This window comes from Dermacentor andersoni, chromosome 10, assembly GCF_023375885.2.
Source record: "Dermacentor andersoni chromosome 10, qqDerAnde1_hic_scaffold, whole genome shotgun sequence".
Taxonomy (NCBI): domain Eukaryota; kingdom Metazoa; phylum Arthropoda; class Arachnida; order Ixodida; family Ixodidae; genus Dermacentor; species Dermacentor andersoni.
In genome coordinates this window covers 111,492,795-111,517,572 of record NC_092823.1, presented here as the reverse complement: position 1 = coordinate 111,517,572, position 24,778 = coordinate 111,492,795, and the positions used below count along the sequence as shown (strand labels likewise).

Sequence of the window (24,778 nt, the reverse complement as noted above, 5' to 3'; positions counted from 1 at the left end):
CGTTTCTCTGGGCATCCAGTGGCAAATGGCACTACGTGCGCCTATGAAATGTGGCAAGTGAACCATATATTTTTACAATACTCACTCCGCCTAATCTACACAGGGTGTTTCAGCTAACCTTAGCCAGAGTTTAATATGCCGATGCACTCTAAGACGACGCGACCAAGCGCATGTTGCTCACGTATGTGTAGTGTGTCACGCTGTTTTTTGTATTTTGCTTAATTGGACAATTAGTCAAGATTGATTAACCAAGTTCTGAAGCAACGAAGCTAGGAAAACAAAATTCAAATTAGAAAGTTGCAGAGCGGTTTGCGAAACGTCTGAATAAACAGTTTGTTTTTCTATCTATTAAGTATTAGTGTTTTTCCGCTTACTGCAGATGCCCGCGAAGTACAAAAAAATACCACGTGACATGCCCGCTTACACCGTCGTGATTGCAACGCTCCCAAACATTTCTCGCACAAACGAACATAGCACCTAGCAGGGTGTGCTGCCGCTTAAAAGACGACAGGGCAGGCGTTGGCTGTGCGAATTACGCCACCGATGTGCTTCCCTCGCGGCGTTTCATGATAGCAATAAGCAGGCGCAGCGGCAGCACATCCTGCTAAGTGCTATGTTCGTTTGTACGCCGAGCGTTTGGGAGCGCTGAAATCACGGCGCGCAAGCGGACATGTCACGTGGTATTTTTCTGTATTTCGCGGGCATCTGCAGTAAGAGGAAAACCACTGATGCCTAATAGATAGGAAGTTATAAACTGTTTAATCGGGCGTTTTGTGAACCGTTCTACAACTGTCTAATTGAGTTTCTTTTTCCTGGCTTTGTTGCTTCAGAAGATGATTAAATAATCTTGACTAATTATCTAATTAAGCAAAATACAAAATATAGCGTGATACACTACATACAAATGTGAGCAACATGCATTTGGTCGCGTCGTCTTAGAGTGCATCGGCATATTTGTAAACTCTGGCTAAAATTAGCTGAAACACTCTGCATATTTCACTTCACTTCATCACAGTCCTCAGCCTAGTTTCACGTCCCCTGCAGCACAAAGGCCGCTCCCAGCAATCTCAGTCACCGCTGTCTTGCGCTAGCCGATTTCAAATAGATCCTGCAAATCTCCTAACTTCCTCGCACCCCCTAATTCTCAGCCGTCCTCGACAGCACTTTTCTATCATTGGCGCTCATTCCGTAACTATGATGGACCCCCAGTATACCTCCCCTATGCATTACACGGCCCACCCAGCTCCAAATTTTTCCCTCTTGATACCAACTAGACTATCGGCTACTCCCGTTTGCTCTCTAACCCACGCAGCTTGTCTTCCTGTCGCTTAAGGCTATACGCCTAATAGTTCTCGTTTCATCGCTTTGTTGCGCAGTTTTTAACTTCCATCTCAAGCTTCTCTGCTAAAATCCAAGCTTCTGCCCCATGTTAACTTTGGTTAGGGAAGAAGAAGAAAATAAACGATAATAAAAACAATGGTCCGGCAGTTTTGTTGGTCAGGAAGGGAAAAATATTCTATATTCAATTCCATATTCCAAGGATTGTTTCTCTGATATTCGTATTCGATCCGGAAATTTCGCTATTCTAACACCCCCAGATAAAAGTGGCGCTCACTACTGCTCTCGGGCAAACCGGATGGCTCGGTCTCTTCAAAGTCGGTGCTCGATCCGAACGCACTGGTTGACGTTGTGGGCAAGGTGCTTCCGTGTTCTGCAAGTAATAAAAGAAAAGTACCACGCTTTCGATACGCGCCAACGTTATGCTCTCGAATACCGCAAAATCTCACCTAATCACTTACTCTGCTTCGGGAGCACAGAGACGGGGGGCTCCACAAAATCGGCCATGGTGCTTCTGCCTCGTCGTCTTAACTCCAGGATGCTAGCAATGACGATGGCGACGATGTTGATCTAAGCTTATGGCACGTGCTCATTGAGAAACCTGGGAGAACCATAAGGCAGCTCGTAGAAATGAAAACTCGTCCACACGTGGGAGACCTAAGGCCTCGTCGGCGAAAACTCTGCAGGACTATGAATAAAGTTGTTACCAACCAACCAATTCTAAAGACAGACTTAATTGCACTAAAGGCTAACTGCGATAATATTTAGGATACCCGTTTCGAATAGTTTCGATGAAGAGCAGGCTCCATGCAAAATTTTAACTTCGAAGTAAGAGTCGATTTGTCAAGAAGAGCGCATAAAAATAAACGTTTTTCATGCCGAAGCTACAAAGGAAACCCATACGGGTTTCCGCTTCGCATTTGGCGAAAAATTTGTACTAGCTCGCGATTCTAACCCGGGACTACCGTGCCCGGGACCAACGCCTTTCCGAAACAGTCGCTCTCACCAACTGAGCTAACTAGGAGGCTAGCAGATCCCAGCTCGAGGGCGAATTAATCGACAATTCGAAGCACAGGGACACACAATATGGCAAATCAGTTCTGCAGAATGCCGCAATGTGGAGGAAGTATCATGAAAGAGAAAAAATTGCCATCCACCCAAATGCAGCACGAAGCTACAAAGGAAACCCGCACGGGTTTCTCACAGAGAACGCTTCGCAGTTCTGGCAGAGTGACCACCGCAGAAAGGCGTTGGTCCTGGGTTTGGGTCCCGGACCAGAATGAATTCTTCGTCAACTGCAGAGCGTTCTCCCTGAGAAACCAGTATGGGTTTGCTTTGTAACTTCGTGCTACATTCGGGTGGATGACAATTTTTCCCTTTCGCGACTTCTGAGATGCGGGGGTGCCCACGGCTGTTGGCGATACACCGAAAATTTTCGGAGGCGATGTACTCAGACATCAGTCCTATCGTCTAAGCGCCAAGCGCACTTGTCTGCTTAGGCGATACTTTGACTTAGACTTTCACTTTATTAAACTTGAAGATTTATTAAACTTTATTAGACTTAAATGCTGCAAATTAAAAAAAAAGTTAGCAAAACCAGCTCAGGCGCTTCGCCAAGACTGTTTGAGTAATATGGGCTTCTCATTTATAAGCCATTAAACCAAACAAACTTCCTTGCAAGTTGTACTTCAATTGCACATGCGCCGCGCATCGTGTAGTTTGTGCTGTCTGCCGTTGTGATAATCTCATTCTTGGAAGGGAAATTCAGTTCTGAGTATCTTTTCTTCCTACTAGAGAAAAAGGTCCAAGGCTTAGCCGAGCGCTTCTTTTTGGTTCTCGTCCATCTCTCGCCACCCTTACTACAACGGATCCCCGACGACTCGTCCAAACGTCAACCTGGAGTGAGGCGACTTTCTGACACCCCTTTACGTCACACACCTAGACGCAAATGAGTAGCCCATCGGGAACGTCTCACTCCACTATGTTTAATTGCTGGTGGTGGCGCTCTGACATGGTATGTTTAATTGCACGCAAAGCTTCAGACACTCTGACGACTCAGCGTCCAATTGAGGCTAAATGCGTCCCATTTGCCGTGCTCAAAGAGAAAACGAGGAGAAAAACTACTGTTCTTTCAAGCATAACTTCCACCGCGTGCCAACTGATCTCGGAGGTCGTTCTTCAGAGCATCTGCTTCCAAAGCCGTAGACAAGAGGGCGCCAGCACCTAACCTTTTCCTAATGATAGGAAGGAGAGAAACTAAATAAAAAACATGAAACATGAAAATACTTCGGTATTCTTACTCATGATCTTACAAATAACAATCTGCTACGTGTTTTTGTTAACTGCATTGGTGCTTTTTACTGCTGCGTCACCACCACGTCCCTTGAGTGTCTTCCTTTTTTATTATTATTGCTCTATTGAAGGTCTGGCATGACTAAACCGTAGAAGAAATAGTGACAAGCCTCAGACAACAGTAAATAGTTTGGTATAACAGCTTTTGTACAGACACTTTTGGTTTCATTTCCAAGGAAGGAAGGAAGGAAATCAACTTTATTCAGGTCCTGCAGGCCACGAGAGCTTTGGGCTCTCATGGAGTGGACGTCTCCCACGACGTTCCAAGGAGGATAGTGTTGTGACGTCATGACGAAGTAAGTGGTCACGTGAGAGCAGAACATTGAGACGTTATGACACTCGCTTGGCCTTGCTCGATCGTCCGCTATGCTGCTACACCGGGCCTCACAGAAAGGAGCAGCATACGAGTCTACCGAGCGAGCTGGATTGAGTCTCAAAAGGTCGCAATGTCCTTATCCCACGTGACCGCTTGCTTCCATCGTCATGGCGGATATTGTGACGCCATGATGTCACAGTACCCTCCTGGGAAACTAAACCGAAACTGGCTGCAGAAAAGCTATTGATGCGATTAGCCTTCTTAGGGTACTTCAGGCACTTTCTGTGGGCGGGCTGTCGGTCTGTCTATTTATGTGCCTATCGATGTCTCTAACCGTTTTCGCACGGTTCTTTCACGGTTCATTTTTGTACAAGCCATATGCAGCAAGAGTTGCCTGAACTATGGATACAAAATTATGTACGTACGCACGGATCAAGCGTGGTGGTGTTGCCCACAGGGTCCCAAATACGTACGCTTATAATCACGAACTCCTTCGCCGTGTACAAGTGTTCGCTGCTCCTTCCAAACCGGCATCGGTTGCTTCACTCCGTGGTGAGAAACTCACCATTGTGAGTTTCTCTTCGCCGCGCGCACATTCGTTGCACGGTGAAGCACCTTGTCGCGCATTCACTGCGTCCGTTGTTGCCAACCATACTTTGCTGAAACGTTCACATGTGCAGGGGTTCGCGTGTGCATGTCCATGCTGTATGTGATTGATTGATTGATTGATTGATTGATTGATTGATTGATTGATTGATTGATTGATTGATTGATTGATTGATTGATTGATTGATTGATTGATTGATTGTACACAGGCGGTTGTGTGAGCATGAGGTGCGGGTGGTTCTGGCGGGCTCATGAGCACATTTGTATTTTCTCGTGTGAACTAATGTTTGTATACACGCCCTTGTATCTGTGCGTATGCAAATTTTGCACATGCCGCAGCATGTATTTGTGCCTGTGTTTGTGTGCTTGTGAACTTGACAATACATGTGCGAGCACAACCGCACGTTGCAGCTGGCCATGCGTGAAGACTGATGTGTTAGAATGTGCTGGAATGTTTTTATGAGTATCAAATGGTGCGATCTGTGAGGAATGCACAGGATATACAGTGCATCCTAGCTAACGCTATCCAAGCCGTTCAACGAATGCAATTAGTAAGAAAATGTAGTGCAAGATACACTCTTAACACCTACAGTGTTGGGTCGTCAGCCGTCCTGACAAACGAACACCGTAGGCCTCAAAGTCATTTCTTGTGCCGTGTATTTTAAACATTTGTTTTTTCTTCAAACGGCTTGGCTCACGTTAGCTGGGGCAACCTTTGTGTAACTATCGTGGCATGCCCACTTCGACGGGCTCAAAATAATGCATAAGAGCACAAAACCTTGTCCAGCGGACAAACGCATTGTGTCTTACGGATTACTGGAACATCAGAGATCTCGACCCTAACAGCGCTGGTAAGGCTATCTTGTTGCGCTTTCAACAACAAAGCCTTGAGACCTATTTTTTTTTCGTTTTTCCAGGTGAAGCTTTGTTTACCTCTTTCCCGAAGTTAGGTGTTCGTTTCTAACCGCTGTTGACTTGATGCGTGCGCATTCCTTATGAACCACACATTCTTCAGCCTTTCCGTGCACTTAACTCGGCTCGATATCTGATCAGCACCGGGCGACTGTGGCATTTGACTGAAGGCTATGTGTCACATGCGTTCTTAGTACGCTAGTGTCATTCATTACGCATGCGCACACTAGCAAGCCACCTAAACGCGCAGAAATTGTCAGCGTGGCGTTTTCTGACAGTAGTAAGAACACTTGGTTCCCGCCAATAATTGAAAAACGTTGCTCTGAACTACTAACCAATCAGGAAGAAGCAATTTACGTCATCAGACGTGTATAAAAGCTTACAAAAAGCCCTTGAATTCCGTCAGTTAATTGTAAATGGCGCCCTCTTGAGACCCACACAGCTGCCGAACACGAAGAAAACAAACTTCCCGAAACCATGGACGCTTCGCAAGCTGTGCATCGAGAGAGCTGCACATTAAACATAAGATGTGTTGATTCAATGAGCCGTTCTGAAAAACTCAGAAAGCTTTGCCTACATGAACAGACATCAGAGAAGCGTTGGCCTTCGTTTTTTTTTATTATCCTTGTTTTAGGGGAGGGGAAATTTTATGTCATTTATCGCACTTATGGGATAAAAGAAAAAAAATTGGCAGTGGCTTAGCTCGGCTGTGCCAGGATATACGTAGCGAAAGCTAAGGCATAGCATGGTTAGCCTTGGTTAATCTTGATTGCAAGTCCAGGTTAGTCTGGTTGTCTAACTAGCTATGTTGTGGCGTTTAGCCAGCCGTTCGGTGCGCTGTTCGTCCGTTTGCTGGGCGATTCGTTTCCTCTTCATATCGTTCCGATGTCGATTCCAGGCCTCCTCCTGCTTATCAGAATTGTCGCCGTCCATACTGCCGCCTCAACTGTGGTTGCGGCGCACGCGAGCTCTCCTTTTCAATCTTCCTACATGTTATCAGGCATGCGACGCAGCTAACGAAGCGAGCGGAGGCGAGCGCAACGACGAGGAACGCGGTGTGACGTCATATCAAACGGTGGCGAGGAAAGGTGCTGCGCTGCGCAGCGGTGGTACACCTGTGGCTGGGTGCTACCAGTGGCGCATGCGCAGTAGTGACTAGGGAGTGAGTGAGAGAGAGAGAGAGAGAGACCGTGTTTGGCGAGGCGCGCGTTGTGACGTCATGTGCCTCCTCGGAGCACCGCCTTGGCGAAATCGCAAGTTCGTGGCCAGTAAAGCTGTCGCTTTAAAAGAAATTAAATCCACTATAAGCACCTTGCACCGGTCACAGGGCGCCACACGACGCTGTAACTTATCATCCCAGCGTTGCCGACGTCGGCCACTATAGATGCGAAGAAAATGAGGCGACGCTATACACAACAAGAACTCACACTTCATCGTTCGTCTAATTGCTGAGCGCCGTTCTTCGCCAAGCTGAAGGTCGGCACTGCTCACGCTTCTAATCTGGATCGCGAGCGCGCCGAGTCAAGTGGAGCATGCGCACTTGGGACATTTGCTGGTCTCGGACCATCTCCCCTAGCGATAGGTGATTAGAGATGTCGCAGCAAATGTTTCAGGTGCCCCTCCCGTTTTGCTTTTGCTGCTCGGTACTGCCTGTGCGTACTGGTGCTAGCTGCTCTCAACTATGGAAAGCTTCAGCGCAAGGTGCTTGCACACCTACCAGCTGCCGCGAAGGCGCTCGCAGCAAAAATCGTAAGTCAAACATGGTCGTTGCACTTAGAATTCTCTATGTGCTGTAGTTAACGTCATGATCACAAGATTACGCCACTGGGGCTGGTGGACACGTCTACAATGCTCAGTTGTTCCGTGAACTGACACGCTTAGGTATTGGTTAAGCCTTTGTACTGGCGCGCTAACCTACGTGTTTATTTCGTGCGCCGCAATGATGATACGCCGAGAGCACCGTTCCTCTTTTTCTTGCTTGCTCTTTTTTTCTTGCTGATGTTTATTTTTCAATATGCACGTCAAGTACTCGACAGTGAACTTTGACATCACCGCTGGTCACATCCATTCGCACCTTAAACGTGCCGTTCTGAAACGTGAGAAAAAAGAAATAGGAATTAAGGAACAGTACGCGCTGCAGGGGCGAACATACCGACCTAACTGCAGCATTGCACGCTTGAAGTAGTATCTCAAAAGCAGAGAGACACCCCAAAGCACTCTGCCAGTAGTACGCCTAGAGTCAGTCTACGAAACTATTCTCTCGCGCCCCCTGCTTCATCACTCGACAGTCCCAAGGCCAAGCTCGGGGTTCTTCGTTCTGCCGTGTCCTAGTGCGACCGTGCCTTTCATCGCATCACGGCCAGCGTAGTTCAACATTTGCCGGTCTTGGGCACTCTTACCTATATAGTGATGAGCGACCGAAAGCGAAATCGCAAAATGGAATTAAGTGCCTCAGATTTAGCGTCGTCTACTCGCTAGGCTATGTGGTGCGACGCTGCGGTTAACTGTGGAGGGCTTGAGCGCGGGGTGCCTGTAGGAATGTTTTTCGGTGCGGCGCAACCAGTACCCATAGAGAGAAGGAATACACGCTGCGCTGTGTGTGTCTTGCTAAAAAATAAATTATTGGGTTTTACTTGCCAAAATCACAATTTGATTGTGAGGTACGCCGTAGCGAGGGACTCCGCTATAATTTTGACCATTTGGGATAGTTTGGGTTTTTTTTTTCGTCCGTCGAAAAACGATATGCTAAACCTCACAGCGCTATAAATAATCAACGAGATTAGCTTTCCACGGACTACTTTCGGTTTTGGTGTCACGGGAGGTGTGTGTGTGTTGTGTTGTGTGTTGTGTTGTGTGTTGTGTTGTGTTGTGTGTTTGTGTGTGCGTGTGTGTAATGACGTCATGGCTCACAAGGTGGTCACGGTGGGGGAAGTAGATGGAGACATTTCCACAATCGCTCCCGCTAGCTCGGTCGTCTGCTATAGTGCTACTCATTGCGCGCCGCGACGTGGCAGCGTACCACTATAACAGACCACCGAGAGAACTGGAGCGAGTGCCGAAACGTCCTGATAACCTGTTCCCACGTGACCATCTTCTGTGCCGTGGTGTCACGGCACACACGTACCTACTGCGAAACCAAAACCGAAAGTCGTTCGTAGAAAACTAATCTAATGAATTATGTAGAACGCTCTGAGACTTACTAATATTAGCTTTCTTTCTGTTTTCATTTAGGGGGAAGGGGGTCATTGTCCCTTTACCAGACCACCTCGAAGCTCTTTCCCGCCACTGTCGTCGCTATCGTAATAATCATAACAGAACTGACCCCTATGTGATGAAATCCATAGGCTCCCACGCGCACCTGCTCTTCAAAAAATACTTCCTGCTGCACCAAGCGTGCACTCACCGCGAGCACGGCTTTAATTATTGGGTGGATGAAGAACACCAGTCTTGAGGCATAGACACCGGCCGGAATAGGGCAGGTGTTCTTCCATGGCTCCCCTATTGTCTTCTCCATGTCAGACTCGCCGTCACAGCCTTTGTATGTACTGCGCAGCGCAGTAGGGAGGGCAACGTTGTGGTAAACGAGTCAGGACGGCCGTCAACATACATTCTTAGCGTGACTAGAAATGATTGGCACAACTGTGCCAGGGGACAACTTTACCTAACAGTGGAGCCAATTGAAGCTACGAAACCGAAATACATGCTCTTCTTGCACACGCCGAAGTAGTTCCTTAGTATCGTCCATAATCCTAAGGTTTCTGTAGCCCTAAGTGTATACTTGCAAATTTAATCATTTCGAAACCAGATTCTGAGCACTCGTATATCAAATTAAAACGCTTATTTATCTGACAAGCGGACTATAATTGCATACTGATACACGTGCGCAGGCGCCGCCTCCGTAGTTTTGGCTTCATTGCCGTGGCAAGCTGCCCCCGAGTTAAGCGAACAGAATTTGCTCTAAAAACTCACTAATCTTACACAAAGTCGTGTGGTGCCATTCTTATAGTCTCAGCATCCATTTCTTGGCTAACTTTCCCGCGCTTTTTGCTGGTTCAGGATTGCACAGCTATGGAGCCAGCCGTCATCATTAAGGCAGACTGCAGCCCATAGCAGCGATGAAATGAAAAACGTAAAAGTGCAAAGCTCAGTCATCGCGAGCACCAGCATCGGAACCATGATCCAGCGCTCTCAACGAAAATTGGCGGCTCATCCATCCTCTGGAAACGATGGGCGACGTTGAAGCGATTAGCAATATTGTGGTGGGTGCGTAATTAGTCATATATTTTATATGTTACGATGACGATTGTGATAAATTTTGTGTCAACATGTCATACCTGAATGACAAGACATTACGTGCTCATCAGCAGACACACAAACGAAGTGGCAATCTCGCCACCAACCGCAATGCCCAGTGATCCTGCGACACACTACATCTTCCTCTAGTCACTGGACCCTGGTTGAAACTTTGTAGCAACCACTGTATTCCTAGCATCTTGGCTGCAACTTCGTTGCAGTGGCTATCCATCCAGCAGCCGCGCTCGAATGGGCACATACTATTATTACATACTTAGCGTCGAGATAAAGAGAGGGAGAGAAACGTTTATTGGTTAAAAGCACTTTCGTGTAATGGTGGGAGACCCTTTAGTCAAAGGCCCCACTCGACTCGGCCGCCCGCTTGACCTGTCCTTTGAAGGACTGTCCCGAAGTTGTCTGTATGAAAAGCCACCCATTGGCCCATACCCAGTGACCCAAGTTGTCTACTAGGCCCGACAGCACCAAGTTATCTATTCGAGCACTTACCCAGAGACCAATGTTGTCTGTTTTGCAAGACCGCGGCCAGCTAGCTCGGCCCAGTGACCTGAGCTAGTAGACAACTTGGGGTCACTGGCTCTGTGAAAGAGAATATAGATGCATACTGGGGTGAAGTTTCCAGAGAATGCTTATCCCATTAACGAGGCATGGCTTCCGAGACTGCGCATCGCGCGCGCTCACGGATCTCCAAAGCCATTCCCGAACCGCAGAGGTTCCCACATGAATTATGCAGTAGGGAACTGGCGCAAATGTCTGCGGTAGCTACAAGTGTTGCGCTTCAGCCAGTAAGGAAATATTGGAAAACAGAAATCTTGCGAGATTCAAGCAAGAAAATTTCGTTCTAAAATAATTAGAGGAGAGTTCCTAAAGCTTCATTCACCAGTCTGCCCCCCGTGGTTTTCTGCGTGTCCGCTTCATAAATAACCACAAACTTGCAGATGACGTGTTACCATGAGCAGAAAAAAGAGGGACAAATTTTAAAATTCAGCTATGTTTCTTATGCTACAACGAAGGACACCCACCAGGAACCCATGTCTTGCACGCAAGGCATCTTCAATCCGTTCGAGTTCCACATGGTGAACTTGGTGATCAGCGGACCATGCAGTACTTCGTGGAGTTCGCCGACGTAGTGTATGGTCATGTTTCGGCCCACCTTGGCGTCCTCGATGCTCAAGTTGTGGATGGTGACCAAACTCGGCTCCGCTGCGGTATACAGACGGAGGTGAGTGTTCAGTATGCGAATGTAGCGATAGGCAGCGCCGAACGCTCATGCAACCGAGAAATGTGGGAGAACGAGGGAAATGAAAAGTACAAGGATGACGCTTCTAGCACTCCCTTCTTTCCGTCATCTCCTCGTTTCTTTTTCCTTTCATCAACCCTGCGGTCGAGCTGTAAACAAGGAAGAATACCCTTCAAGGTGGCGCCGATGTATCGACGAGGGGAGAGCGTTAACGGCTACAGTAGTCGTCCTTGCGGGTGTGCATGCGATGACCAAGGAAATGGTGATCATGAAATAAACAAAACTCGGCATACATACACAACACACACACGCGCACAAACAGCACAGAAATATGCGCACGCACACTCACATACGGTAGAATGCTGTGCAGGTGCCACGCAAACATCTGTAGGTTTCTTTAAACAACTTCTATGTATCCAGGTTCTTCCCTTACTCGCTCACTCTTGAGGAAGTCCCCTCCTTTCCCCAAAGGGAGGGTAAAGTGTAGTGTATGGGCAGGTGGTGCCGGTAGGTGGGGAATATAGAGCGCGTCTCTGTCTGCGCGCCTACCTTCCAGCACCTTAAATAGGCGAGGAGCGCTCATTGGTGAACAGACAATTAGGGCAGAAAAATGACTGAATGGAATAAAATTTCAATGCTGGAACAGCGCTCCCGAGCGTTTGAGAACATAAAGTAGCAGCCATATATAATAGGGAGCAGTGTTTCCCCAACAGAGTTCTACGGACGCACGGAAATGCACAAGAGCGTTCTAACAAAGACCGAAGGAAGCGCTAAAGCGATCATCGATTGAAATGCCGAGCAAAACACTGCAATAGCCATTTCATACACTTGTATGTAAAGCCGCGCCGTGATCTTCGATTCAGGACAGACAGACAGACAAGGAACTTTAATGACAAGGTCCTGAGAAGCTTTGCCCTAGGGCAGAGCTGCGGGCCGCTCCCACGTTGGGACTGGTAGGCCGAGCCTAACCGCCGCATCGCGGGCTCTCTGGACAGCCCAAGTTTGACGTGCATATTCTGAGCTCCGGATGGCAGAGCTCCATTCTTGTTCTGTGATGCGATTGGGTCCCTGTAACGAGGGGCATCGCCAGAGCATGTGTGCGAGATTGCTAACAGCCCCACAGTCGGGGCAAGTAGAGCTGAAAGCCTCTGGAGTAATCGTGTGGAAATGGGCCAGGTTTAGATAGCACATAACTAGCACGTAACTCGTGCGAAATGAAAATTCAGGCAGAATGTATCTGCAATAAGCCAAGACGACAGGCCCTTCTTCCCTAACAAAATTACTAGCTCGAATCACGTGACTACCCTCCCGCGTTTTGAGCTCGGTGCGCATAATTCGTATATTGCAAACTATAGTTTATGCGGCCAACTTGCATCCGACGTGGTCATGCGAGCCTCCGGCAAAGGCTAAGCCTGAGATTAGATTATGGGGTTTTACACATGCCGAAACCACGATTTCATTATGAGGCACGCCGCAGTGGGGGATTCCGGAAATTTGGGCCACCTGGGGTTCTTTAACGTGCACCTTAAGTCTAAGTACACGGGTGTTTTCGCATTTCGCCCCCATCGAAATGCGGCCGCCGTGGCCGGAATTCGATCTCGCGACCTCGTGCTTAGCAGCCCAACACCATAGCCACTAAGCAACCACGGCAAGTAAGGCTAAGCCTGAATATCGCCTTTACGCGACAATATTTGAATTACATCCGACGAGATATTGTGGTGTGGTAACACCACAATATTTGCAAATTGCCTGAGAAAATGTAGCGCGTACGTGTCGTTTGTCCCCAGTACGACTGTTAACGGCAGACGCTGGCCTGTTCATTACCTCTAATTAACCACAGGTCGTTAAGTGAGAAAGCTTTACAGGTATAATATCAACGAAACGAGTAATCAAGCCTTTTTTATAATTTTTTGGTAACGCAGGATTAGATTCAGTGCTACGAACGAATGCTTGGGACGGAAACTTTTCTATCGTCGCATGCTGCTTATCCTCATCACCGCTCCTCAAAACACTGACTCCTTTTCTCCTCTTCCTCATCCCTATGGCAGAACAGCCGGCTAGATGAATATTGCCTCATGCCGATTTCTCTACGGTTCCTCTAATAAATTGTCCTGTCCTTGTAGCTTACGGGAAAATAGGGAATTCACGGATAACTGGAGGACAGGGTGGATTACTCGGTTATCCAACTAGTCGACCTGTCAGATTTAAACTTGGCGCGTACTAACCCACAGGCACGTCCACTTTTCGGGATAACCTCGCTCAGTGTACCGAAAGTCATGTGACGACGTGAAGCTGATTGCACTGACATTGTTCACGTAAAAAGTCCCCTTAAATTTTGCGCGACGGTGTGCGGTTACTCTTCGCATTAGTCGTAAATCACGTGAGCTAACTGTAAGCACCTGTGTTGCTCAAAACCGTTGAGCCCGCGCCTGAATGACTGTAGGCCAATTAATCGTTCTGAGGCGCACAGTGTTCGCATAAAAGTGCTCACTGATCAATTTTTGTGGACAAGCGAAATGCGATCAAGTTGTGACTAACTAGAATGCATTTATTTCGTTTCCGCTTTCGCCAATCCGTTTGATTTCAGGTCTGTACGCGTACAGTCCGATTACTACATCAGAAACGGTGTAACATCGTTCTGTGGATTCGTTTCTTGCGAAAGTGTATAACTTTCCCATTTTTCTACGTGTTTCACTTGTCCAAAGTGATGCATCATTACAATATGTACACAGGTATAAGCACGCGTGAATTCAATACCTACCGGCAGACGGCGATAAAGACAAGGCGATAATGCTGCGATAAAGATCCTTGGGCTGCGAAGGTGCAGTGCACTGGTAAAAACGTCTATCAACCCGCGCATTTCCTAGTGAGTAGACTTTTGATCTGCGGTACCTTGTGCTGAATGACTCTTCATATATTACAACTATAATGCATAGGACAAAAGGCACGTTCGGTTACACATGGTCTGTGCACGTCTATTTTGTTTACGAAAAAAAGCGTCAAATGCCCATAGAGCGAAAAAAAACCGGCGTCTGTAGCAGAGAAATGGCACCTAAATTCCCATTGGCTGCGACGCCACATCACGTGGGCGCCTCGACGGAGCAGAGCGAGCTAAAGGGAACGCTTGCTGGCCCCGCCAGGTGAGCGTGAGGGCATCGCCACGTGACCCTCGCTCTCGGAAGCCTGTATGATCCACGCGTTCCTTGTTCGGGCAAGTTCTCGCCTGTATTTCAACTTCGCCTCAGTAATCGCTATAAAGAAATTAATGTACAAAAAGCAAGATAACTTCGAAAAGAAAAACGCTGGCAGCAATGACTTTCGAACCTACTACCCCACGCTCAGAATCCGAGTGTCTTGCCCACTGGGCTAAACCCGCGCCTCGTAGATAGCAGGCCTGTAGTTGCACTCGGCTTTATGACATAATGTCATTTGGAACGAAATTTCCATTTCCAAGCCCGGCGTGACGAAAACGGTGATGTCAAAATCACCGCGGCTTGCTCGGGAGCGTCTCCATTAGGTTATGTGGCAGTTGGGCAAGTAACATGACGTTATGGATCGAAGTACACCGGCCTTGTACTATCTAGGAGGCATTAGCAAAGCACCTCAACGCACTCGCTTGCCCGCGAGGAGTTCATAATTCGAAGGACCACTTAGCAGGGCTCAAATGGACATTAATGCTTTCGCACGCACAACTCATAAGTGTTTAGGTGTCCTCATTTTCTTGCTTTTTTTTTTTTTGCTTACAGGGTGTGATGAACTATGCTTATGTCCTGAAAAGAGGCGTGTGTGCTTTGGAAGTTTTCCAAAAATCGCAACGAACAAAAGTGTCACTACGCACGCTCCGTGGTGAATATAGATTCAAATCTGCGACGCCTTCTATCTAACAATTTCCTCGTACACAGCAACTACAGGTCACGAAGTCAGGTTCTACAGCTTAAGCTGTTATGGGCTCATTACAGTAGCTGCTTTTGCTGGTGATCTTGCCCGCCAATGCCGCTGCCGCCGGTGTACATCGCAGTTATCGCCGGGAATGAGAAAAAAATACCCAGTTCCCGCCGGGATTGAACCCGGGCACACTGCACGGGAGTCAGCTACGCTGCCACTGAGAAATGCCAGCGCTAGCTCGAGCCGGAAACATGCGCTATAAACGCCTCCTAGCGCGCGAGGAGACACGCGATGTAGTATTCACGCCGATTGATTGATTGATTGATTGATTGATTGATTGATTGATTGATTGATTGATTGATTGATTGATTGATTGATTGATTGATTGATTGATTGATTGATTGATTGATTGATTGATTGATTGATTGAAAACTATTATTCCACTGAGCTGGGATGCCCGCCTCTTAACCTACGTGCAGCTAGGGGGTGAGGACGAAGCAGTCCCCGCGCGTTGAGGACGGTGAGTCTTCACGGTCTCAACGGCCAGGCGGATTGCTCGACGCTGGTCGACTTCAGCCTCGCTCTGGAGCAAGGCCTCATAAATCATAATCATCATTAGCATCTTATCGTGCCATTTGTGACGACATGTGACATGCGCTCCACGTGGCGTCGACACGTGCACACTTTGCATTGCGATTGCATTGTTTCCCACCGGGTGTCCCGACATGTAGCAGTTGCATGTAGCTATTTGCATGCTGCATGTAGCTTGACCTGGTTAACTCAAGCAGGCTGGGTGAATATTTGTCACCGCTCCGTTTCAAAGGGGATGCAAATAAGTAATCACCATTGCCCACAGCACCGTATCGTGCCACGGGTCAAGGGATGCGACGTGCGCGTCGCGTAGTCTGGATACCTGCGTGTACTCTTCGGTACACGTTATGGCGCCTCCTCGCAAGGTACGAGCCACTACTGAACAAGCGAGTCGTAGAGTTACACGCGCGTCTGCAACCAAGCAACGTCGGGCTCAGCAGACCACTGTGCAGAGAGTAGCACAAGCTGCAGCTCGCCGTCGACGCCAGACGGACAGCTCTGATCGTTCTCGGGAAAACAATGCGAAAAGATCACCGCGAAGACCCTCTAGTGCCTACTGCCGAAAATGGAACTCTTATGGAGCCGCTCCTACAGCTTACGCTGTGACTGTGCTGCGTGTGCTGCGCAGGCCTCTGACATTTCTTTCACCAAAGGGCGCAACGCATTCCTATTTCTTGCCTTGATACCGTGCGACGCTACTTCGAAGGAAGTGCTAAAAGTATCTCGAGGATCTGCCTCTCTCCAAAGAAAAGTGCACCTGTGACTTTTGCGGGAACGATGAGACTGTTTAACACTCCAGAAGGATCGACATTTGGGCGAGTTGGTACTGGTTGAACATCTTGAAGGGGCAGCGCGAAAAAACGAAGACAGAAGGCAGGAACACACAGGACAGCGCTGAACTCACAACTAACTTTATTCGAAGGCATACACACACTTATGTACACAACCCATAGCCACGTGCTCTCCCATCCATGGCGTCAGTATCAGTGCGCAGGCAAAAAAAAAAAAAAACATGCAAACCCATTTAATCTAATGCTACGCTATGAGGCGGCTTAAATATTCAAATTCACTATCATGCAAATATAACGATGGCATGCTTACACAACGCGACCCTTTTTTTCTGATATGGAATGCCTCAATAATCTTTTTTTTGCCTGCGCACTGATACTGACGCCATGGATGGGAGAGCACGTGGCTATGGGTTGTGTACATAAGTGTGTGTATGCCTTCGAATAAAGTTAGTTGTGAGTTCAGCGCTGTCCTGTGTGTTCCTGCCTTCTGTCTTCGTTTTTTCGCGCTGCCCCTTCAAGATGTTTAACACTCCTTGCGCCTTTGTTCTCGATGCGACGTGTAGGGCTGCCCTCACCGGAACTGGCTGTCCTCAGGACCACTTTCGGCAGCGAATATCCATGACTGTGGCCGTGTGGCCGTGCGCTTCAGTGGCCCGCGAAAACAAATTAGGGTGTTGTTGCAGTGTACCTCAATCCGACTGGTCTCCGCGACCGCTAATAATCAATCAATGCGCACCCTCACACGTGCGTGTAGGTCGCCCGATCTCTGAGCCTTTATTTCTCTCTTATCGTCCCTTTAACATTTTCAGCGAGTTCAGGGTCACCCTGTTTTTCGTTTTTTACTCTCTCCCTTTATGACCTTAGCAGCGTTGCCCGCTACGTAAATCTTCGTACATGTATATCGTTTACGTACATGTATATCGTATACGTACGAATATCGCACAGATATCGCACGTATACTTTTCGCCAATACAAAAGTATAAGCACTTCATTTGCGTTCAAACAGCCATTCTTACAAACGTTCAAGTCCGACCCTGACGTACTGCTATTTGTTATGTTCTTCCCCTGTTGAAGAATCACACTTATGGAACCTTTCAGCATTACAAGCGCCCACAAGGAATGTTACCGGCTTTGGACACAAATCCGGTTTTCCCTTATATATTGACGGAGTGTGTAAGTAATAAGTGCGTGGTATATATCGCTCCAAAATGTCTTCTGAGAGAGCTGCCTAAACACATCGACTTACAATGATCCACGGCGTTTACTCCGGGGCAATGCCGTTCTACTGTGAAACACGAGGACCCGGGTTCGATACCTGGCCGCCGTGGTGGGCATTTCATTAGGGATGAGTTGCGAGAACTTTCGTTCACTTACATTTATGTGAAGGTGAAAAAAAAAAACTCAGGCCGTCACACTTAAGCCAGAGCCTCCACAACAATCGCATCTCACACAAACTCAGTGCAATTGCTTCGAGACGTTAAACCGTTACGAATGAATTACCTAATTAAGCAATCAATAGGCTTACACTGGCACGATGACACGACGGGATGCTGCACGGAAGCCCAACAAGAGCAGGCAATCAGCGCCAAAGCAGCGCAGCACAACACCGCCTCCTTTCTTCGCAACATCGTCAAGGTTTCTTGCCAGCGCGGCGTTGCAGACTCTCGCTGCAGGTCATTCAGGTGCTCCCTTTATCGACGGCATGGGCACACACGCGATCGTGGCCTTCTTTGCCTCATTATTCTTGATTTCCACGTGCGCCACGTAGAAGGGCTCATATTTCTGTTATTTTTTTATCTCCACCACGCGCGGTCACACAAGCTCATCAGGTGCGCTGTGCCAGCCCGGACCTTTGTTTAAACACGCGGCCTATGTACGGAAAACGTCATGTGCACACAGGTTGCCTTTCCTCGGCTATGATGTTTTTTATGGCAGCTGAGAAAGAACTAAAAAGGAGGACGCCGTCGGATAGCGACGAGCACGACGACAACCTGCTCTAGTGGCCCCGAAAACTGTCCGACGAGAGAACAGACGGATACAGGCACATTTTCCCAGCTGGGAGCGGTCATCATCGCAAGGCACCGTTCATCTTTTTGACACTCATCTGTTATGCGTCATTCGTTACCTCCTTGACGTCATGTACGGGCTTCACCAAGCTGCCCGAGTGAACATCGGGGCGGCAACTAATGTGCGCACATAGTAAAAGTTTATTCGCCCTTTTGGGTGCTGGTTTGTAAAGCTGCGAGAGAAAAAAATCCTGTACACGACTACATCTACAGGCCAAACTACACCTGCGATAAGGAACGCTGCAGTTGAAAACTGTACTTGAATTCTAGCCACCTAGTTCGGCCGAAATTTGTGACGCAATTGAGAGTTTATATATTTAAGTTTATTTTATGCAGTTCCCGTCATCTGTCACTACTATTACGTTTACTTGCAGCAAAGGTCGCCATCAAGAGAGCTGTATTTGTCTCCATCAACAATTCGATCTTACCAACGATGTTAGGTATAAGACAAGCCACAGCCCCTAAGGGTAATACCTGTCGGCAACAGTGTTAAGGGTAACGATTAAAGGTGTCCTTAAGGGTGCATTAGTTTTTGCTGCGTACATCCCTTTCAGTTCAGTGAACACATGCGCACGAATTAGATCATGCAAACCACTGTATAAGTCGACATCAGCAATGACCTGATGACAAGCGTAGTTTTGAAAGCTTTTGGCAAACCACTCCAGATTTTTGTGAACGTGGATGGTGCAGCGTGACTGTTCTCTAGCTGGATAGGTCGTGCATTCATGTTCACGGGGGACCTTGGCAAGCGGGTGCCATAGCAAAGTGGGCCGACACTGGAGACAGTGTTGGCCGAATGTAGCCGAAGCAACAGGAGTCTCAGAATGACCGCTACAGATATAAATGTGACTTCAGCATCACAGTCTGTAACTACATTGCTTATTGCTAATAACATTACCGCCGACAGTAATCGTGAGATGGGTTCCACCATACTTTTTTGACGTAAATGTCGCTTTCTTTGTACGTCTCCTGCATGTTCTACTGGTGATTTAGCATCATCATAGTGAGTCTCGAAATTCTGATCGTCATTTCTTTAAATTATTTTTTCAAACAAACCTTTTTTTGTCTCTCCTGTTGTCTACAGGTGCTGGCTCTCTTGTCGGGTAAACGAAGTGTGTGGTCCCGCACAAGGTGTCGCTCAATAAAAAAAAATTGCTTGCAAGATGAAATGATATGAACAAGAGTGCGTCAGCAAAATAACTCCATGTCCTACTCATCAGAGTAGGACATGACATCAGAGTAGGACATCAGAGTAGGACACCTATGACACGAGTGAATTGAAAACATTACCGCTATCTTTGCCTTGCCACATCGAACCGCCTTCGGAGTCGACTTAGGTTGTAATAGGACAAGTTGTAGCGTTCCTTCGCAGAATTACAATATATTACTCGTCACGCACCATCGCCATCGCCATTATGCTATCGTCGTCGTCAAGCCATCGTCGTCGTTGTACCACCGTCTTACCATTGTCGTCACACAAAATTGCTAGCATAGACATGGACATACTGCGCCACCTGGTAAAAGTGAGTAATACCAAACAATGCTAGATATCCAGCTATCTGAAAAATGCTTCGTGTTGGATCTGTATCTTTGCTAAACACATTTAGGCCTTTGTACTCGCAACTTTACCCGTGTGCCATAGAAGAGCCTGAGGTTGAGCGCGAGTATAGAATACTTAATTACGTACACCGCTTTAGTGTTGTACCTCTTTCTCTCTCTTAAGTATTCTTGAATCGACAGTTATTCGTCAGCGCTTAGCATAGTAACAGCAACACGATTCAGGATATTCTGTTCTATTTTTCTTCACTTTCTATCACGTCGAGTATACCGCATTTAATACAATGTGTCGTAATATCAATTTATTCACGCGTATAATATTCCATACCACGCATGAATACGAGTGAAATTTCTTCCTGCGTTTGTTGCTCAGCACCAGAACATCAACGCCATTGCAGAGTCCAGAGCATCGAGTGATTCTGCATTGCATGGAATAAATCGTTAAGAATGCACGCAAACACATTTAGGCCTTTGTACTCGCAACTTTACCCGTGTGCCATAGAAGAGCCTGAGGTTGAGCGCGAGTATAGAATACTTAATTACGTACACCGCTTTAGTGTTGTACCTCTTTCTCTCTCTTAAGTATTCTTGAATCGACAGTTATTCGTCAGCGCTTAGCATAGTAACAGCAACACGATTCAGGATTTTCTATTCTATTTGTCTTCACTTTCTATCACGTCGAGTGTACCGCATTTAATACAATGCGTCGTAATATCAATTTATTCACGCGTATAATATTCCTTCCTACGCGTGAATACCAGTGAAATGTCTTCCTGCGTTTGTTGCTCAGCACCAGAACATCAACGCCATTGCATAGTCCAGAGCATCGAGTGATTCTGCATTGCATGTGATAAAACAAGTGAAATTGGTCTCCTTCTGCACGACCGCCTTCTTCTTAATCTGCCTCTTTGCTCCCCACAAACAAAACACACACACTGCATATGTGTGTGTTGTATCTGCGTCACGTGTTAGAAAGCTTCCCGCCGACCAACGTGCGAACGCCATGCGTTAGGATTGACATTGCCCTCCTATGGCTTAAACTCAAGCTCTGCGACTGTGACAAGGCGTCCACGACCAGGCGTGAGTATCACTACAAGCGTCAAGATGGTACTTCCCTGATACGAATGGTTTCAGTCTAAAAGTATATTAATTTACTTTACACTGGTTTGCCTCCTCATAGGCTTATCATGCGTGGATATACAGGCTGTCTCAGCTAACTTTAGCCAGAGTTAAATAATATGCAAATGTACGTAGCTTGACAGAACAAAGGCAGTGTTGTTTGCCGTAGCTTGGAGATACTCAGATTATTTTTCATTCCGCAAAATTATATCATTAGTCCTAAGTAATTAATTAATCAACTTCTCAAATATAATTAGATGAAAAGTGTCAATGACAAAATTGCAGAGTTACATGAGAAACTCCCGATACAGCTTTCTGCTGTTCAATACATGTTATATAAGAGTGTTTTTCCAAACGTTAAATAAGCCCACGAGTACACGCAAAGTGCCTCGAGCGGCCAGATGCTAGAGTGTCTGGCCCTTATATTTTAATAAAAAATATAAAATAGATAAAAAAATACATTTTGCGTGCATTTGCGGGCTTCTTTGACGCTCGGCAAAACACTTTTATGCAGCGCGTATTGAGCAACAGAAAGCTGCATCGGGAGCTTTTCATGTCGCTCTACAATTGTCTCATTGACACTTTCCATCCAATTAAAATGTTTGAAAAGTTGGTTAATTAATTAGGACTAATCCGGTAATTCAGCAGAACGAAAACAAATAATCTGAGTATCTCCAAGCGACGGCAAACAATATTACCTTTGTTCTGTACAGCTACATGGCATATGCATATATTTAAGCTGGCTAAAGTTAGCTGGGACACCCTGTATACGTAGCTTACATGCTACTTATACACGAGACCTGTTGACAAGTCTACTTCCTGCTGTCTATATTGTGGCCAACAACTCCTTTGTTTGCAGACTAGGTTGCAAATATTAGGGCGTAAAAAGTGCGATATCACCCATCCACAGGCTGTGTATGTACAACATGTAGACTTCACAAAAAAATAAACTTGTATAGACTTGCTGTAGAGTCTCAAGGTCTTCGCAAGGCTGGTCACCACCTTGGCAGTTACGCTTGTGAACCAACTCGTTCCATACCCCTCCCCCTTGTTCGCTTGGCTTTCCGCTTGAGCCAAGCTAAAAAAAACTGCAAGGTCCCAGGAATGTCAGTTAAGGGACCATTATTTTTAGCCGTACTGCCAAACTGTCATATTCGGTTCATTATCCGGGAACTCTCGAATATCGTGAGCTTGCTAGAGATGGCTGCGCCTCAGACAAAGTCATCTGTGCATACAATGCCTGTCGGGCAAGGACACTGGCTAAGCACAATTAGCGTCACACAAAATTAACAGCGTCCTTGATTTCTTCAGCCTCATTTCTTTCACCTTGACACGTTCAGCTTTCGAGCAGAGCTCACACTCGCATCGGTCACCCCGTTAACTGCATGCATGATTTATTACGTGCTGGATTACTGTATCTACTTCCTTCTTTAGATATGAGTATAGGCCCGCCACCACCATCCATTGCGACGGCTAGAAAGGGGATGATGGAAACGCCATAGACACAAATCTCGAAGGACACGTTTTCTTCATATTGTTGGGTGGCCAAATGGACCAGTCCGATCACGCCTGCCATTTCTAGGACACCATCTATTGGGATTACATGCGCCATTTTGCACATTCACTTCATAACTCGTACTTCCTGCCGTTTTCTGTGTCCATCTTTTGTCAGCGCTATTAAATTTCGACCATGGCAAATTTAAGGGCCTCTTGAAGAACAGTTCCTATTTCAACAAATTCATTTTTCATAAAGAACAGTATTTTCATCCAATACCTAACAGTGGCTCGACGAGAGTTGCATCATTAAACAGCGCACAATCTGCATACAGTGAATTTTATTCCATTATCCCTTTCTGTATTACTACTTAAACAAGAATCTTCTCTTATTGCATAAAGAAGTCCACTCCTCACAAACCATGGCTCACACAGGCTTGCTGCTAGCACTCCTTAGAAAAAAAAAAAGGATAGCTTGCACAGAGAAACTAAATGGCAGCCATTTAATCTCCGGTCAAAATAAGGCTACAAGGAATACTGCAATATTCGTAATAACCTATATTAAGGAACTTTAAAAATGTTATAACGAGAATGAAATCATTCATCGTTCTGACATCAACAAGCGAATAGGGATTAATCATTTTTAACAAGCCTGCGTCCACTCAGATAACAAACTTCACTTTTCCGGTCCAGCTCAGGTGGGCAACGCGTATGGCACATTTTTCTCTACTACTCCAACCACTTTGCCATCCAGTACCTGTGATCACTCATAATTCAGACCCTTCCTCTTTTCTTCACCGCACTTCACCTGACGAAGTACGCACTATCATCTTGAATATGAAAGTTACTAGCTCAGGAATCAACCATATTCCTGCATGCCATATAAAGCCGGTGGTGAACAACATTGAGCACCTGTTCTCATTTATTATCAATCTCATTTTTGAAACTGGCGTATTTTCCGAAGAATTAAAGCACATCGAACTAACTACAATATTCAACTAGTGTGATAAGTCTCTCCTGACCAACTATAGGCTCATCTCTATCCTTCCGTTGTTCAGCAAGCTTATTGAAAAAGTGATCGAAGTTGGACTGTCGAATCACCTTTCTGAAATTTCATATTATACACCCAAAACACCTTGACTTCGTGCTGGGCTACTAACCGTTCATTAATAAGATTTGTCGGCAGATGTAAGTTGGCAATTAATAAAGGGGCTCCATATTTGTTGATTTTCACGAAGTATTTGACACATTTATTCAAGGCGCAGTATCCACGGGCATAACTGTGTATGGTATAAATTGTACCTCACTAAAGATGTTTCGAAGTTGAAATTGCTCGCATAACAGGAAACAAACTGTCAGTATATCGGGTTTCATCTCCCGCAACCATACCCAGTTTTGGGATCCCCCAAGGCTCCATATGGGTCCGATTTTACTCTGACTCTATAGTTATAAGATTTTCCTGAATATCTCACTTCATCCACTGACTGTTTATTATATGCTGACAGTACAACACAGATTGCTTTCAATTCCAGTTCGACGCTTTAACATCCCAATTAAACATTGACTTGATAAATTCAATCATGCGGTGTCAAAATATCCAAGTTTGCTATTTTTAGTTCAAAATCCTCTTACCTCTCAGGTGTGCCCCAAATTTTCACTAATTCCCACACCATACCACCGACTGAACAGTGCATATTATAGGGTGTCGAGCCTGACAGCTCCTTAAAAGTTACCTTGCACATATTGTTCTGGCAGAATAAGATATTTTATGGAATCAGGATTCTTCTCAAAGTAAGAAATTATTTCCGACAACATACCTTAATCATACTTCAGTATGCCTTCCACCACACTCAGCTATTGTTTTACATCTTGGGTACTAATTTACAAAAGCCATCTAGTTCCTGTTCAACGAATTCAAAATGAAGCTATCTCATGCTATTACGTGCAGCCCTTGCTATTCTCATCTCTCCACTTTTTCAATACCTCAATATACCAAGGATTGATGATTTGGTTAATTACGATCTCTAAATACTCGCCTATCAGATCATTAATAACCGCAATCTTCAATTCATCCATAGTAATGAGATTAATAAGCATAATGTAACACCATATTCATTACAAAACAACCTACTTCTGCCAAAACATCGCATTACGGCACTCAATAGAGCTGCTTCTTTTTGGTTATTTAAGCTATGGAATA

The 24,778-nt window shown here is 46.3% G+C and overlaps 1 protein-coding gene across 1 annotated transcript; it reads right to left on the bottom strand.

The window, feature by feature from the left end:
* Positions 1-7,412: 7,412 nt before the first annotated feature.
* On the bottom strand, positions 7,413-18,024 carry LOC126546097 (uncharacterized). The gene is made up of 4 exons (XM_050194177.3): positions 17,868-18,024; positions 10,858-11,038; positions 8,928-9,069; positions 7,413-7,613 (listed from the first exon to the last, which is right to left on the bottom strand). The coding sequence occupies exons 1-4, from the start codon at positions 17,968-17,970 to the stop codon at positions 7,527-7,529; spliced, it is 513 nt and encodes a 170-aa protein (XP_050050134.1). The 5' UTR covers positions 17,971-18,024; the 3' UTR covers positions 7,413-7,526.
* Positions 18,025-24,778: the final 6,754 nt, after the last annotated feature.